Source organism: Nomascus leucogenys, chromosome 1a (genome assembly GCF_006542625.1).
Source record: "Nomascus leucogenys isolate Asia chromosome 1a, Asia_NLE_v1, whole genome shotgun sequence".
In the NCBI taxonomy this organism is placed as follows: domain Eukaryota; kingdom Metazoa; phylum Chordata; class Mammalia; order Primates; family Hylobatidae; genus Nomascus; species Nomascus leucogenys.
Window position 1 is genome coordinate 23813763 of NC_044381.1, and position 16998 is coordinate 23830760.

A 16998-nucleotide genomic window follows, 5' to 3' on the forward strand; every position below is an offset into this window, starting at 1 on the left:
AAAGAAATTATAAAAAAGAAAAACTACTAAAATTCTAGTCCCTGTGCTCAAGGAAGAAGAAAATAATGCAAAGATAAACAAATGATTAACAGCTCTTTTGTGACCCCTCCAAATGAGCTGGTGATATTCTTTAGCGTTCACTCAGAAATCAAGACACTCTTTGGAAAATATTCAAGGTCTTTACACACTCCTATAAAATATGGGACACTGCCTAATAAGGATGTTTTCTTTGCTCCACTATTGACCTGCTAAAGCCAACTCTTTTGATAATAATTGCCTTTAACTCAGGGAGCATACTTTCAGACATTCCCTACCCTATTTTCAGTTTAAATGGTCAGTTCATGACATTAGGAGCTCATTTTCTTACATGTATCAAAGATTTCATAAAGCTTTTTTTTTAAAGACTAGAAAATTTATTATTGTAGCTAGTTTGTGCTGCTCAAAATTCCTTTATAATTAGTGTGAAAGGCAGAAATGTGGATGGTTTTTTGTGTATTGTTCCTGTCTAATTTAAGATGAATGGTCTGGTCCTTAAGCACAGCAAACCCTCAATGAATGTTTGAATGGATGAGTGAGCAAACAATCGATGGATAACAAAGAGCACAGTAATCAATTCACAGTCCAATCAAAGTAAACTTTGGCTGCTCATATAACAAAGAATTGAAATTTTTTTTTATTCCTTCGATTTGGGAATAACAATTTGACAGGCTACCAGAATAATAGATTTTTAAGGTTTCCATAATTCTTCTTGTTTAATAACTCTGAGTAATTCAACTAGGACCAGTAGCATTCTTTCTTTTAATACTTTTAAGTGTTGGTCCTTTAAGCAAGCTGGTAAAATCAAGTCCTGGCACCTAGTCAAATGCAGAGGGGATTAGGGCTGGAATATGTATTACAGGAAGTAAGTGTGATTTAAGCCTTAGAAAGCTGAGACCAGAGGAAGTTAGTTGACGTGAAAAGCTTTTCTAATTTCATCCTGAGGATTTCTGCATTCTGACAGGTTAAAGCACTATCTGATACAAGTTATTTTGTAGGACATCCCTTTTCAAGCAACCTTCTTGAATTCTTTCCTAGAGATTTTTGTGATGACCTTTTTAAAGCCATTTGATTTGATCCTATAAACTTTATACTGGAAATCAACTGTCTTAAAAAAATACCTAACTTCCAAAAGAGGGATCTATTGTCACAAATGAAGATCACGAATTGGCTCAATGAAGAAATAAATGTTGGGTTTCATCTATACATAATTAGATTATACTGAATCAAGAATATAAAATCAAAAGGTGACATTTTAAATTTGGCTTACTTATAGACATATAAGAAATAAAACAGGCTAATAACCTTGAGGTGGGAGATAGTATTTGTATGACTCACTAAATATGGTACTCTCTATGGTCTAATTAAAAGTTATAAACTGAGACCTTCCATGATCTTCCCTCATGTTATACCCTGGATGAGTATGGTGAGAAGCCTTTGAGAGGGGCTGTACATTCTGTTCTGGGCATCAGGAAATATAAGTGTAAACACACATGCATGAATCCAATTACATACACATAAGGTTTCAAGGGCACAAACACAATTACTTACTTTTTAGGTTTTCTTTGTTATAATCTGAAGGGGAAAGGATAAAAATTTGTTTTAAGTGAGCATCCAGATATCTCACATATTTTGTGAGAGAGTGCTAAGAAATGCAAGTTCTCTTTCAGCTTTTTAATATACAACTGGAAAACATTCTTTGCATTTGAATGTGAAAGAATTGGGTCTTTGAAATTAAACCAGCTGTTAGGGATAACAACATAGTTCCTTACAAACAAAGTTCATTAAAGCAACATGAAGCAATTCAATTTTGTTTTGTGAGATCAGCATTTTCAAACATGTGTCTTATTTTAGCATGCTTTCTTGGCTAAGAAAAAGGACTTTATTCCTTTATTCCACTCTTCTGACAAAATATGAGATGTTTCTTAGCCATTATTCTGCACATTCCAGAAAATGTTACAAGCTCGCATAAGATTCCCTATGAAAGAATCTAAAATGTCAAGCAGTAATTAAAAGTGCTGTTTCATTTATTTTAGAGCAAATGAAATAAATCTTTACACTAATCTGTATAATTAGGATAGCATTAGGATTCTGCTAGTAGGTATCTAAGGAAGGCAGAACTCAAAAAAAAAAATAGAAATGCCTAGAAATATTAGAAGCTTTAAGTTCACACCTTAGTTTCTTCAAAATAGTAAATTTCTCTTAACCTCCAAAGTCTTGGGAGAACTCTGTGTTACCTAGATGTGGCAGTCTGGCACAGGCTATGGGGTCCCAGTGCATGCTGGGAAGCTTGCCGCATTCTGGCACGGACAGCAAATGCATCTCGGATCTGTAGAGTCCTCTGTGGGTCTTCTCTTCCATTGCCAGCCATTCTTTTGCACAGAAGAGCTCCTTTACTGCCAAGCAGTACTCTCTAAAATAGTATATGGAGAACAAAACTTGATGAATCATAACATGCTAAAACAAATTTGTGGCAGAGCCTAAATTCTGTGTTTTCAAGACATCACCATAGTAAATTGTCTGTTCTTGAAAAAAGCATGTTTATGAAAGAAACTTTTTACTGTAAATAATATGAGACTTCATGAAATCTAGTGTACTGTCCCGTGAGATGAAATGCTATCTCGTTTTGTTGTGAAACGCAATTAATGCTGGTCTAGGGGGAAAAAATGTCAAATTTAAAACGTATTAGATTGGGAATCTCTGATATGTCTTCTCCCAACTTCATATTCAAATAACAACACAGGTAGAGGAAAAAGGTATACAGAGTTTAAAAAGCACACCTACTGAAAGTCAGGATCATTGTCAATCAGTTTCCAGCTTGGAAGATTTTTCTATGATCTTGGGGCTAATGGCTAGGGCTTGAGGAACATAGTCTGGGCCTCTGTGTGCTTTGCTTTGTCCTCTGAAACAGAACAGCACCACCTCCCTGGCAGTTTATAGGAGGGCATGTGGGTCCTTACTCAGCCCTTACTTTGAGGCACAGGATCCTGTCCCATTGCTCTGCGTGCTTCCATGTGAGAAAGCCAGAGTAATATCTGTTTGAATATGAAGCTGTTATGCTCATCTACATGTTTTATTATGAGTGAAGGGGCTGAAGAAACACTAATTGGACTACTACTTGGAATTTTGCAGATTAGTATTTGTTTAAGCCTGACAGAAAATAGGACAAACTGCATAGGAGAAACCTGGCTAATTTCAAATTAAGGTATTTGGGGTTAATAATAAGAGGAAATTAAAGATAATTAAATAAATTAAACATAATAATAGCAGATGTCCTTTATTCAGTATCTGAAGGATTCAGAGAGGAGGAAATTGTGAGTGTGTGTGTGTGTGTATACACATATATATATGCCACAATGGTGTCTTTTTTAATACTTGTTCCCACACTCCTGCTTCCCTAACTTGCCAATATGTGCTAATTGAGCATGCATAGAATAAAAGGCTATGCATATGAATGTGATGAGATGCAAATATATTTTTATATGAAGATAACAATGGGATTTATAGTTCTTGGTGTGTGTGAGGGAGAAGGGAGTATAATGGGGCTTTCGAGACTTCTTAGCAGGTAAAGGACTTGAGGAGAGTTGCTTAGCTTGGTTCCACCCCTGGGTTGTATAAGCACATTTTTTTGCATGCAGACAGCATGGTTAAAGTGTGCAAAAATCAATATGGGACATATGAAAAAAATTCCATACTCCACATTATGCAGAAGAAGCAAATACCTGGGAAATTTTTTTATTCTAAACAGAAGAACACATTAATGAATGGCTTTGGTTTGCTTTGTTTTAATTGCCATGCACTAAAGCATGCCCTCAAGCATGCCCTCTATAGCAGAGCTTTTCACAAGAAAAAACAAATCAAGATGAACTATAGACTGAAAAGTGGGATAAATTGAACATGGAAGTAACTACAGAAAATAGAAACCACAAAAAATAAAACCAACACTTACAATCTTCTTTGAAAATAGAAAAACAAGTGGCACTGCAAGAAATAAACAAATTTGAACTAAATATTCAATTGAATGCAGAAAGAAAGGACCTAACTGAATGCAAGAAAGGCTAAACAGATGAAAATAATGTGTGAAATAACTGATAAGGTGGAGCAAGTAAGAAATTCAAAATCAAATAATTGTGTTTCTCACCAAGAGAATCAGAGCGCATAAAAAATAGAAAATAATCAAAGATGTGGTATAAGAAAACATTTTTAACGTGAAAAGGGCACAATGTTTAGGGCATATTACCCATTTTTTTATATTATTTATGTTACATGAAAGAAAACAATGAAAATAAATCTATCCCCAAGTGAATTTTACAATTATTTTGAATCTCAGTGATTAAAGAAATAATCTTTCCACAATCTGGAGAGAGGAAAATGTTCCTTACAAAGGAACAAAAGTCAGGATTGCTTTCTTCTTCCTCTTTATTACGACATGGCCAGAAAATAATTGGTCAGAGTCCATAGTATTTGAGGAGAAGTAACACAAGTGAGGAGAACTAACACAAAAGCTAACACTTGTGTTAACACAGACCTAAATACCCAGTCAAAAACACATATGTACAATGACAGAATTTTTTTTTTTACATGTGAAAAACACCTACTCCAGTTGAATGAGAGATGAGTAAAGAAGAGATGGATGAACAAGAAGTGAATTTAAATTAGGAATTTAAGAAAAAGAAATATTTTATTTGAAACGAATGACAATGAGTATCAATGATAAGTAACATAGTAAGCTCCTCCAAGAATCTACTTATATATGATTATGAAATCAAATGTAAAAGCTAAGAATAATGTTCCAAAAATTGAGCATATGCAAATAAAATATAATTGAACAATAGAAATATGGTTTATAATTTCAAATAAAGTTTCAAAGAACAAGTGTGGGAGATTCAGTACAATTATGCTAACTTAATTAGGTCTACCCTGAACACCTTATTTTTAAAGTTACAACTTTCTCCTCTCCCTTTGTTATTCCTGGTCTTCCTTAAAGCATTCCTTTTTTCTTTTTCCATGACATTTAACACCTTCTAAAGTTATATGTAAGTTGTTTATTATGTTCATTAATATATCCCAAATGCCCAGTGTAGTACTTGGAGCCCAGAAGGAGATCAATAAATATTTGTTGGACAAATAAAATTCCATGCCATTCATGAAAAGAGGCACACATCATTGAATGACTGCAAAAGTAATTATGGTTCTTGCCATTACTTTTAATGGAAAAAAACACAATTACTTTTGTACCAACCTAATAATTAGAAAACCATGAGTGATAGCATGCTTTTAAAAATCTCACAAGCAAGTAGAAGTAGAATATAAAATGGTTGACAACTTCTGAACTATTTTGATGAATAAAGGCAAACAGAGACTTTTTCAAAAGGTATAACAGAAAAATGAAGATCAAACTTACCAGTTATCAGCAGTAAATTCAATTTTAGTTTAATATTTATTGGTGCAAAAAGCACCAGTCAGAATTGCAAGAAAACATTTTTAGAAACACAATTATTGTGAAAATTTTGATAAACTATTGGATCAAATAGATAATACTCATCTAAGAGCAGAAAGGATTGAACATAAATGTATGAATTTTGTATGTTAATGGAAGAGACTAAGTCTTTAAAAATGCCCATTTTTATTATTAATTATATATCAGAGAAAAAACCTCTATAAAATATTAAAATGTAAAAATTTTTAGATTATATTTTCTTACTTCAATGGGAACAAAATGTTTGATGATGAGGATTTTTAAATATAACATTTTTCCAATAAAACTACTTATTTAAATAATTTAAATAACAATGGGAATTAGAAAAAAAATTTAAATGTACACTGCAAATGACAGATTTAGGAAATAATTAACTATGATTTTCTAATAAATTTAAAATTTCAATGAAAAGGATTTTTTTCTTTAAAAAAGGTGAATTATTTTCAATATTAGAACATCTGTGGCTCATGCATATAAACTGATCTGGAACATAAATGTTGGAAAGTTAATAAATGTATTTTGTGCTAGCACACAGATAAAATTTAATTTTAATTCTAGTAAAAATCTCTGAAATTTCAATTAAGAAAGCGTAGAATCTAATTAAGATTTATAGTTTTATATATAAACGATATATAATAATTTATAATTATTTATAGACCATATTTTTCCATCAGAGGAACCACAGACTATCAATCAAAAATCTAATAGAATACTGTAAAGCAGTTGTTACATATAAATATAATAAAATGAAATGGCTTTATTATATAGTAGTAACAACTTGTTAACAAATAAAATGGAAAATAATACACATTTGTTGGCAAGGATTAATGATTTATGATTGATGAGACTTGATTCCTCTCAATAATTAGGAGGTATAATACCAAACAAAATTGAAATAAACTACAAATTGCAGGAATACATTATTTGGTTGATCTTTCGTGTCTAAGGCTGGTATCTGACTTTTTTGTTGTGGTTGATGAGTCAGTCATCTTGAGTGGCCTAACATTTCTACATTAACTTTCCTTTTGATACTGCAGTTGTTCACATGAATTGCTTTATAATTCTTAGGCAGCATGAAGGGGAGCTTGACCCTACCTACTTCTTCACAAAACTATTTCCATCTCAACCACACAAATAAAAGCGGCAATGAAAAGGAACAAACCACTGTTACGTGTAGCAATATGGATTAATATCAAAAACATTATGTTGAACAAAAGAAGTCAGACACAAAGCAGTATATATTATACAATTTCATGAGTATGAGATTCAGGAACAAGCAAAACTAGTTGTATGCTATGGTCAGAGAAATCAGAATGGCGATGCCTTTAGAGATAATGGGAAGTTGACTAGAAATGAGTATAAGAGGGCTGGGCGCGGTGGCTCACGCCTGTAATCTCAGCACTTTGGGAGACCAAGGCAGGTGAATCACCTGAGGTCAGGAGTTCAAGACCAGCCTGACCAACAAGGTGAAACCCCATCTCTACTAAAAATACAAAAATACCTGGTGGCAGATGCCTGTAGTCCCAGCTACTTGGGAGGCTGAGAGAGGAGAATTGCTTGAACCTGGGGACCAAAAAAAAAAAAAAAAAAAGGAAAGAAACGAGCATAAGAGAAATTTATGGGTGGTGAAAACATTCTACATCTTGATCGGGGTAGTGGTTACATTGTTGTATACCTTTGTCAAACTCTGAACTATATGGTTAAAAGGAGCACAGTTTCTTGTATATAAATTATACTTCTATCAACTATCTCAAAAAAGAATACATTTTTAGAAATCTGATTAATATGATCCCAAAAATTACATAGATCAATTCCAAAATGTAAAAATTCTAAAGAAATTAATAGCAGTTTTATTAAAATAAGGAACAAGGGAATTAATTGCATCCCTATGTTTTATGGACATTCTAGCCTTCTGTAATAACTATATTACAATTAATACTCTTGCAACAACAGCAATGACTATAAAACACACCTAGTAATAAATTTAATAAAAAAAAAGAAACAGGTAAGAAAGAAATCATCAAATTTTACTAGCAGGCATAATACAAGATCTACATAAAAGGAATGGCGTACCATACTCCTAATTGAGAATACTCGGTAATGTAAATATAGCTATTTGCCCTAAATTAGTTGTATAAACTTAGCATCATTCTGATCAAATTCTAAATGGTATTTACATGTGGACATTGGCAAAATGTTTCTAAATTTTATATTTAAAAATAATTATATAGTAAGTTATATAATATAATATATAATTATAAATTATATTAATTATATAAGTTATACACTATAATATATAATATAATTATATAACTTATTAATCATATTATTAATATAATTATTATTAATAATAATGTTAAGTTAATATATAATTATAATATATAACTTACATAATTATTTTTAAATATGAAATTTAGAAACATTTTGCCAATGTCAACATGTAATAATTAAAAATAATTATATAGGTCGGGCGCGGTGGCTCACGCTTGTAATCCCAGCACTTTGGGGGGCCGAGGCGGGTGGATCACGAGGTCAGGAGATCGAGACCACGGTGAAACCCCGTCTCTACTAAAAATACAAAAAAATTAGCCAGGTGTGGTGGCGGGCGCTGTAGTCCCAGCTACTCGGAGAGGCTGAGGCAGGAGAATGGTGTGAACCCGGGAGGCGGAGCTTGCAGTGAGCCGAGATTGCTCCACTGCACTCCAGCCTCCGTCTCAAAAATAATAATAATAATAATAATAATTATATGATGAGTAAACAATAATTTTTTTAAAAATGAAAACCTGTGAAATTCATAGCACAAATTGAAATTAATTATAAAGACTCAGTAGTTAAATCCAAAGTCTCTAATGCAAAAATAGAGGAACCATCAATGAAATAGAATTCAGAGTACAGAAATATAGATATAAGTAAGTATAGGTAAACACACACCTCAGTAGTGACCAACTTTCTGGGTTTTAGCAATGAAAGTACTGTGTTCTTTTTTTATGCAGTGGAGTCTTGTGGGTTTTGTAATCAGAAAACCACAATGGCTGTCACACACGCAGAGAATTTTTCTAATCTAATTATTATTTCTCTCAAGCACCTGTCCATGGTGTTGAGCTGATTTGCCTGAGTGTCACTGTGTAAGTATGATAACTATTCCGTGGTCACCACAAATTATGTTAGTAGTACTAAAGGAAAAGCTGATAGAACCTACTGTCACTTTATTTTGCTGGTTACATGCTGTTTATTATACACGTGCTACTTTCTAGCAAAAGGATTTTCACTGTTGACCAGTACATCAAATAAACAATTTTGGAGAATCCTATAAAGAAGCCCAAGAAAGAGAAATCTAAACTAAATAAGTGATAATTAACAGAGGCACTATTTTTTCAAATAACTGCAAGGACCGTTGAAATAGCATCAGTATTTCTTAAGTTCTATTAAAACAAATTTTACTGCCTCTCACCCACTCTTCCCATTTTTTTTTGCAGTAATTTTACTTTTTCTTTCCTTCTCTTTCTCCTTCTTATTCTGTCAATGCTGAAGTCCCTGGAGATTTTTAGATGACATGCCTGATCACAATACAATCTTCTTAGATTAATAAACAAATCATATTACTCGTATAGTGTCTCCAAACCCTCAAACTTTGCAGTAAATTGAGGAATACAGAACTCTAATTTAATGGCCATACTGTTGTTATTGTATGCTAAATAGAGAGTGTCCTCAAATTATTGCAATATTTAAATAGTTTCTGGTTTTATCAAAATAGAAGTGGAAATGTGCTGTGTTGGTTGTTGTCATGGGGTTTCCTCAACAGAAAATTTAGGAATAACAATGTCTATCTAGTTTCTGACATATTCCATGAGTGTGATTTTTCCTTTAATCCTCTCAATTCTACTGTGCAGATGAGGAAACTGAAGTTTAGCCAAGACCACACACATCGAGAAAGCAGAACTAACAGTATTTGAACTTTGTTCTATTTAGCTCAAAAACTAGATTGATTCTTTTTTTTCTACATAAGAAGTAATTAAAGATGAAGATAATTCTATTGAACATAAATTTATCAATTTCAATATTTAAAAAGTATGGGAGTTTAACAAAGTATCTATTTATAATCTAATTCCCTCCTATAACCACCCAAATGAGGCAACAGCATCGGAACTTAGTACAGAACATCCATTTTGGATGGAATGTACTTTAACATTCAGAGATGCTTGGCATGATCTCATTTATTGACAAATAACGTACAGTTTTTATTTTCTCTATCTTGGCTTACTAATGAGGTCCACGTTTAAGATTTCTCCTTTCATCTGATAGAAATCCGGGATATTTATGGATATGATAATAATGTGAACAATAACAAGAGTAATGGAATATTATACCATTTATGACATTTTCTAGAGGTTCTAAGTACTTATATTTTAGGTTATCTTCAGTGATTTACATGGTAGAAATTTTGTCTGATTAATTACCTCCTACCTGTTTCTTTGTTTGAGACGGAGTCTCAACACTCAGGCTGGAGTGCAGTGGTGCAATCCTGGCTCACTGCAACCTCTGCCTCCCCGGTTCAAGTGATTCTCCTGCCTCAGCCTCCCAAGTAGCTGGGATTACAAGTGCGCCACCACACCCGGCTAATTTTTGTATTTTTAGTAGAGACGGGGTTTCACCATGTTGGCCAGGCTGGTGTTGAACTCCTGACCTCAAGTGATCCACCCACCTCGGCCTCCCAAAGTGCTGGGATTACAGGCATGAGCCACTGCACCCAGGCATTACCTCCTATTTTGGATGAAAACCAGCTTTTCCTTTTACTGTTGCACATTACAACATTTTTCAAAAACTCTTTCTGTTGTGCAGATAGAAAAATGGAATTTTTCCTTTGACTTATTTTTGAGATTTTACCTGCAAATGGGAATAGGAGTAGGCACTACTCCAGGACTGCACTCCTGGAAGATGTGGTTACACAACAAAGCCTCAGCAGCTGGCCGGCAGACTGGGCTCACTACTTTCAGTTCATTCCAGGCCGTGTGGACCAGTAGCTCTTGGGCCTCCTCAGGGTCCGCATAGGAGGTGTTGAGAAAAACAAGAGCATCTTTTGCCAGGACTGCATTACACACCTCCCCTCTGTACTGGGCGCAGTAGCCTTTGTTATCTTTCTGTGGTTTACTGAAAGAAGAAATGGACAACATTTCTAATCACATGCTATTTCTTGGCATTCATTCTGCTTTTCTTTTCTTTCTTTTTTTTTTTTTTTTTTTTGGTTTTCACATCTGTGTCACAGAAATAGGAGAAAATTGTACTAGCAAATTGGTTGACATGTTCCATTTGAATATTGTCTTCATTTCCAGCTGCAATTATATCATCTCTAGCTACTCCACAGGGCTATTGAGAAGGCCAAATGTGATGATAGATGGTGGAAAGCTTTGGGAACTCTCAAGGACTGAATAGATTTGGGTATTTTTATTATTTTACATTATAAATAGAATCCGACTACTCTTAGTTAATAAGCTGATATAAGCAAAGATGCATCTGGAAGACATTTCATCATGATGGTTAACAAATAATTGAGCATAATAACAATTGCTCTCAGCTAAAAAGTTTGCAGCTTTAAGAACATAGTTTATTTATGCGTTATGATAGTTTACCTTAATTTTTGACAACATATACGTCTTTGCAACACCTTCCATACTCAGATTCTCTCACTCACACATCTTCCCAGAATTCCATTAAAGAAAAAGAAAGTGATGTAGGGAGGAGAAAGCAGAAATATGGCTTCCAGAGGAGCCAAGTAGCACCTTCAGCTTTGCTGTTTTCTCATCATGTCTCATCACATGGAAAGTCAACCAGTCACCCAGTGCCTCACTGATCTATTCTGTTGAGTGATATAAGTAATTACTCTGAACTTGGATTATTGTGTGTTAATGGGCCATATATCAGAGAGAAACCTGTAAATGCTAGTGCTAGCACAAACACAGGATTAAAAACTCATCTGCTATAATAACTGAAGACAATTGGGAGAATGGAAAATGCTGCTGGTACTCTCTTCACACATCTACTTGTTCCCTTAATGTAATGCTGGGAATTATAACAACGCATATACTCACCTGACAAACATATTGAATACTTATTATGTGTAGGCACTGTGATGGTCTCAGTATATTCTTATGCCTTCTATCAGATCTTCCATAGTGTTAGTAATGAAAGAAAACTCTTAAGTTGTATTCTCATTTAGATTTGTACAACTATTGAATTTAGTTTTTCATTGTCTTTATATAAAGAATTTAAAGTAAGAAAATTAAACAAATTAGAATTTGTGTCAAATTTTAAAATTGTTACATGACCCCAGTTGAATTTAAAAAATTGATACTATAATTACATACCATCACTGGCAGGTCTTTAAAGCAAATTCATTAGAACGAGATATAATACATTCAGGTAAAACAATGAACTTCAAAGAAACACAGCTATACTTTAAAACAATATTTTGTAGTATACAGTCTTCCTTTAATTCATACTGGCCTTTTTCTAATTAGCCAACATGATTTTTACTGTATCCCTTTGTTTGTTGGGGATATTTAAAATGAAGGCCTTGAATAAGAAAGCACAAAACTCCATGAAAACTTTCTCAAGGTAAAGGGGAGAAAACCCCCAGAGAAAATTAAACAGAAATAAGGATGCTGTTGTTGAGGCTCAGTAAACGACACCCCAAAGTGAAGGCCTAAGAAGCAGCCTCAGAAACAGACCTTCTGCCCTCCTGTCTCTCCTCTCTCTCCTCTCTTTCTTCCCTGAGGCAAACCTTAGTCACTAGAATCCCTCTTCTCCGAGGCAGATCATAGACACCAGAACGCCTTTTCCTCAAGGCCAGCCATAAAACCTAAACATTTACTCTACCCACCCCCAGGTTTTCTGTGTAACACCTGGACATAAAGAAATTCAGACCCTCATTCCAGAGGGATCCTACCTCTTGCCTGGGAGGAGGGAGTGCTGCTCAGAGGGGCTGAGAAAAATCTGAACAGGCAGGATGCGCTAGTTTCCCCACTCAGCCTGTTAGCATTAGATCATACCCTTTGTGTCTAATCATATTTCTACACAGCTGTTCATACTTCATTGAACCTAAGCATAAAAATGGATTGCTTTGGCTGAGTGTGGTGGCTCACACCTGTAATCCCAGCACTTTGGGAGGCCAAGGTGGGTGGATCACCTGAGGTCAGGAGTTTGAGACCAGCCTGGCCGACATGGAGAAACCCAGTCTCTACTAAAAATATAAAAATTAGCCGGGTGTGGTGGCAGACATCTGTAATCCCAGCTACTCGGGGGGCTGAGGCAGGAGAATCACTTGAATCTGGGAGGCAGAGGTTGCAGTGAGCTGAGATTGCACCTCTGCACTCCAGCCTGGGTGACAGAGTGAGACTCTGTGTCAAAAAAAAAAAAAAAAGGATTGCTTTCCCTGTACCTGGAGTCTTCATTCTGAAGGGTCCCATGTTGTGTAAAACTGTGATCAAACACATTTGTTATGCTCTTCTCTTGTTAACCAGTCATTGTTATATAGGTGTCAGCCATGACTGTTAGGATGGGAAGGAAAGGAATTAAAACCCAACCAGCTTCTACACTGTGCTTTAAGAAACTATATAATAAGGAGTAACCAGAAATATCTCAAACTGGTTTACAAAATGGTCTCACACGTTGATGTAATATCTTGGTATAAAGGGGGATGAATAAGAGCATGTGTGACCCTTTACACTTAATAGAAAAAACTCCACCATGTAAAAATTAAATATTTCTCAGTGATTCTGAGCTGAGAATTATTCATGCAGGTTTTGCTGTCATGTGTTAACTATTCAATGATGCTGTTGCTCATTTTCCATGAGTTTTTAAAAATAATAGACATTCATGACATTTCCTTTAATTATACATCAAAACACACTTTTTAAAGAAATTGGAAACTAAGAAAAAGTACACAAAAGAAAAATTAATGAAAATAGCTTCAGAGATAAGGACTACTAACAACTAACAATGAACCCCTCTGTCTGAATTTCTGCTAGTATTGAATCCTCATTAGTTTTACAGCATTAAGTATATAATGCAAAATAAAAATGAAAAAGAAAAAAAGACAATAGGTTTTGAATAGAAATGAGAAGATCTTGGTTTTAATTTTGCTTTTTCTTCCTAACAGCTTGATGACCACTAGCCTATACAAACCCTTTATGTGCTGGGAAAAAATATACACATACAAAGTATATGATTATTATTAGTTTGCTACATTTCATTTCTATGATGTTCCTGGAATGATTAAGGACCTAGCTTTGGTATTATATCGGTGCTTGGATTAGCTCTAAAAGGTAAGGCACACACAAGGCCGACTATCTACCTATCTATCTATCTATCTATCTATCTATCTATCTATCTATCTATGTTTATATATATCTGAATTTGTTTATCTATCAACTACCTATAGTTTCAGTGTTTCAACCACTTCCTTTTCCTCTCCTCTTGTGCAGAAATATAAGCCTTAAATTTTACACAGTGATCAAATTTTAGATGCAAGACACAGAGGCCAATTGGGACATTTTGTCCCTCAACCCCCAAAATCTATCACTTCAAATATTTTTAAAAGGAGCTCACGGCAAGAACTGGGGAATGAGATAAATGCAAGTAATTTCCATTGGTGTCTTCTGTTGTCTTTTATAAGTGACAAGACTCCCCCATGTCCAGCTAAAGTTGTGTTTCTTTGCCTGCAGTTCGTGGGACTGCTGATGGGGCAACACTAGAAGCAGCTGGCCCTGTTGCTCATTAGAACAGTTTGACAGAGGTCGCAGGGATCCGTTCACAGAATGCTGGTTATTTCAGAATGATCAGTCAGACTAGCTTCTAAAAACGCTAGTTAATATTGCACGTGGAGCCACTCCCTCTCCTGCCTCCTTACAATATAAACTCAGTTGACTTCCCTTTCAGTGAAGTTCCCTTTCTTGTAGAGGTAATAATGAATATTTGATCTCAGATCTCCTGTTCAACTTCTTTTATAACAGACAACCCTATGTGGTCAAAGGGAGTAGGTAAAGAATTCTCACTGCACCTCTTACTCCTATTTCTCTCTACTTTGAAATGTATGAATCACATTCAATAGAACATTTTAAAATGTTATCTTCAAGTTTCTCTGAGGGAGATGTCTACTCCCTTCGAATACATAATACTTTGTCCCAAGGGTATTCCAGATGACCAGCCATGGCATGTTTGCGTTATGACAATCCCACGACTCTAGTGGAAACTCCACACCTTACTTCCCTCCCTCCCTAGCACAGGCAAACTTGACAGCTGTACCTCTCCTCTGCTTCAGACAAATCTTCCCTTTTTTAGCAACTGCCTTACCTCTCCTTGAGCATTCCCAACAGAGGTAATGACAGATTCTGTGCTACTTCCAACCTTCAAAGCAAACGAGAACTGTTTCTGTTCTTTCGTGTCTAGTGTCTTTGTATATGATTTATTCTCCAATGCAGGGGTCAGCAAGTACAACCCACAGGACAAATTTGGCCTGCTGTCTGTTTTTTCAGAAGGAGAGTTATTAAGTGGCACTTTTATTAATTTTAGTTTAGATAAACTTTATTCTGCTAAGGTAGTAGCTCCAAAATCATTAATAAAAATTATTAAAGCAACATTTAGATTAAAAAATGGACTAAGAATTTTTTTCTTTTTTTTGAACTAAGAATTTTTGACACCACGTTAACACATTGGAATGCAGTCAATTATGACAAATCACTATCCCATATACTTAAAACTGGTTTAATTTTTCATATAATGTGTATCATGATTTTCACTGCTTTTCCGAGCAATATATACATCCAAATGGTTATTCCTTAAGACTTTTTTAACAGTAAAACTTTCTTTAAAAAGTGTTTTTAGCTTAAAAAAAAACTGTATTTTTTTATTGTGTACTACATGATGTTTTAAAACATGTACGCATTGTGGGATGACTAAATTGAGCTAATTAACAAATGCATTACCTCACATACTTACCATTTTCTTATGAGAACACTTACGATCTATTCTCAGTGATTGTCAAGAATACAATACATTGTTATTAATGACAGTCACTGTATTGTACTCCAAATCTCTTGAACTTATTTTTGCTAGCTAACCAAAATTTTGTATCCTGCTGCCTGTTTTTAAACGTAGCCTATGTGCTAAGAATGCTGTCTTAAAATTAATTACACTCCATAGAGTTTTATGAAGATCAATAAAACACTGTAAGTTGCAAAAGGTTATATTGCAAGGGATACCTTCTTACATATAGGTTAGAGCTATAAGGGAGAGTTTGGCAGTTCTGGGTTCCATTTCTAACTTTATCATTTACTAGCTGTGTAAGCCACTTGAACTCTCCAGTTCAAAGAAACTTTCTTAGGTTTTTTTTTTTTCTGTAAAATAGAGATAACAGTAATACCTATTCCATGGGGATGTCTTGAAGATAAATTTAAATAATGCATGTGAAGCTCAGCACAGTGCCTGATCCATAGTAAGTATTCAATAGAGGTTACCTGTCTTTCACTTCATCATACTTACTAAAAGGGTTAGAAAATAGAAAGTTTCTAAAATGTTACAGTGCTCAGCAAATAGTAAACACTCAATAAATGGCATGTCAAATAACAAAAACAAAACACACTCCACTGTACTCCAGCCTGGGCAACACAAGACCCTCTCACAAACAAAAACAAATGAAATCCCTACAAAACAAAACATTGGAAACACTGGTACAATAACAGTTTCTTACCTCCATTCTATTAACAGGAAAGGAAGTTCCCACAGGAAGTCAAATTAAGGGGGAAAAGAAAGAACGTTAGTACATTTTCATCTTATGCTTTGGATGAGATTGTTTTGATACTACTGATCTCTAAGTTTCTGAAAAGTTTTCCGCTTCTGCTGGGAGGCCAGATGCTGCATTAATGGGCAGATTCAGAGGAAATGAAGAAAATATTGAGTATCTTTAGGAAGCAGGTTCTTTTCAAACTGAGTCAATCATGGGTAACATCTACCAAGGCAATATCTAAGCTCAGAATTTCCCGCCATTAGCTACCCAGGGACTTTACATTAAGAAAGCAAGATGCGGAGGTTAACAGAGAAGATGCATAAAGCAGACTTAGAGGGAAAAAGAAATAGAAAAAGAAGAAGGAGAAGGAGAAAAGAAAAGAACATGCAGAAGAGAGAGGGTAGAAGAGAAAGTAGAAAGTAGGCAATGGTTGTTCTCATAGACCTGGCTGCCTCAGGGGTGTGTGCCCTGGGTAGCTGTATGGCATTTGCACTCAGAAGGGCCTCGGGCTTAATTTAATGTTCTGCTGTCCGTACCTTGAAATCCTTACTGTTTTTTGAACACCTAGCCCTGCAAATTATGTAGCTGCCCATGCTCACGGATGTAAAAACTCAGGGCTCTGAGGAAACTGTGCCTCTCTCCTCTGTTGGTATGTGATTCCCAGGACAAACGGCCCCAACTCAGACTCTCTCAAGGCATGAGA

The 16998-nt window shown here is 34.9% G+C and overlaps 1 protein-coding gene across 4 annotated transcripts in view; it reads right to left on the reverse strand.

The window, feature by feature from the left end:
• MUSK (muscle associated receptor tyrosine kinase) overlaps nucleotides 1-16998 on the reverse strand; it is a 133042-nt gene that overhangs the window by 23979 nt on the left and 92065 nt on the right. For 2 of the 4 annotated variants that reach the window (XM_030814805.1, XM_030814797.1), the window contains 2 exons: nucleotides 16260-16266; nucleotides 2274-2449 (listed from right to left, as the gene is read on the reverse strand). In XM_030814805.1, the coding sequence (XP_030670665.1) occupies nucleotides 2274-2449; nucleotides 16260-16266 (183 nt within the window). Of the gene's footprint in view, nucleotides 1-1587; nucleotides 1612-2273; nucleotides 2450-10399; nucleotides 10664-16259; nucleotides 16267-16998 lie in introns of all 4 variants that reach the window. The other 2 variants (XM_030814787.1, XM_030814817.1) reach the window with 2 other exon arrangements.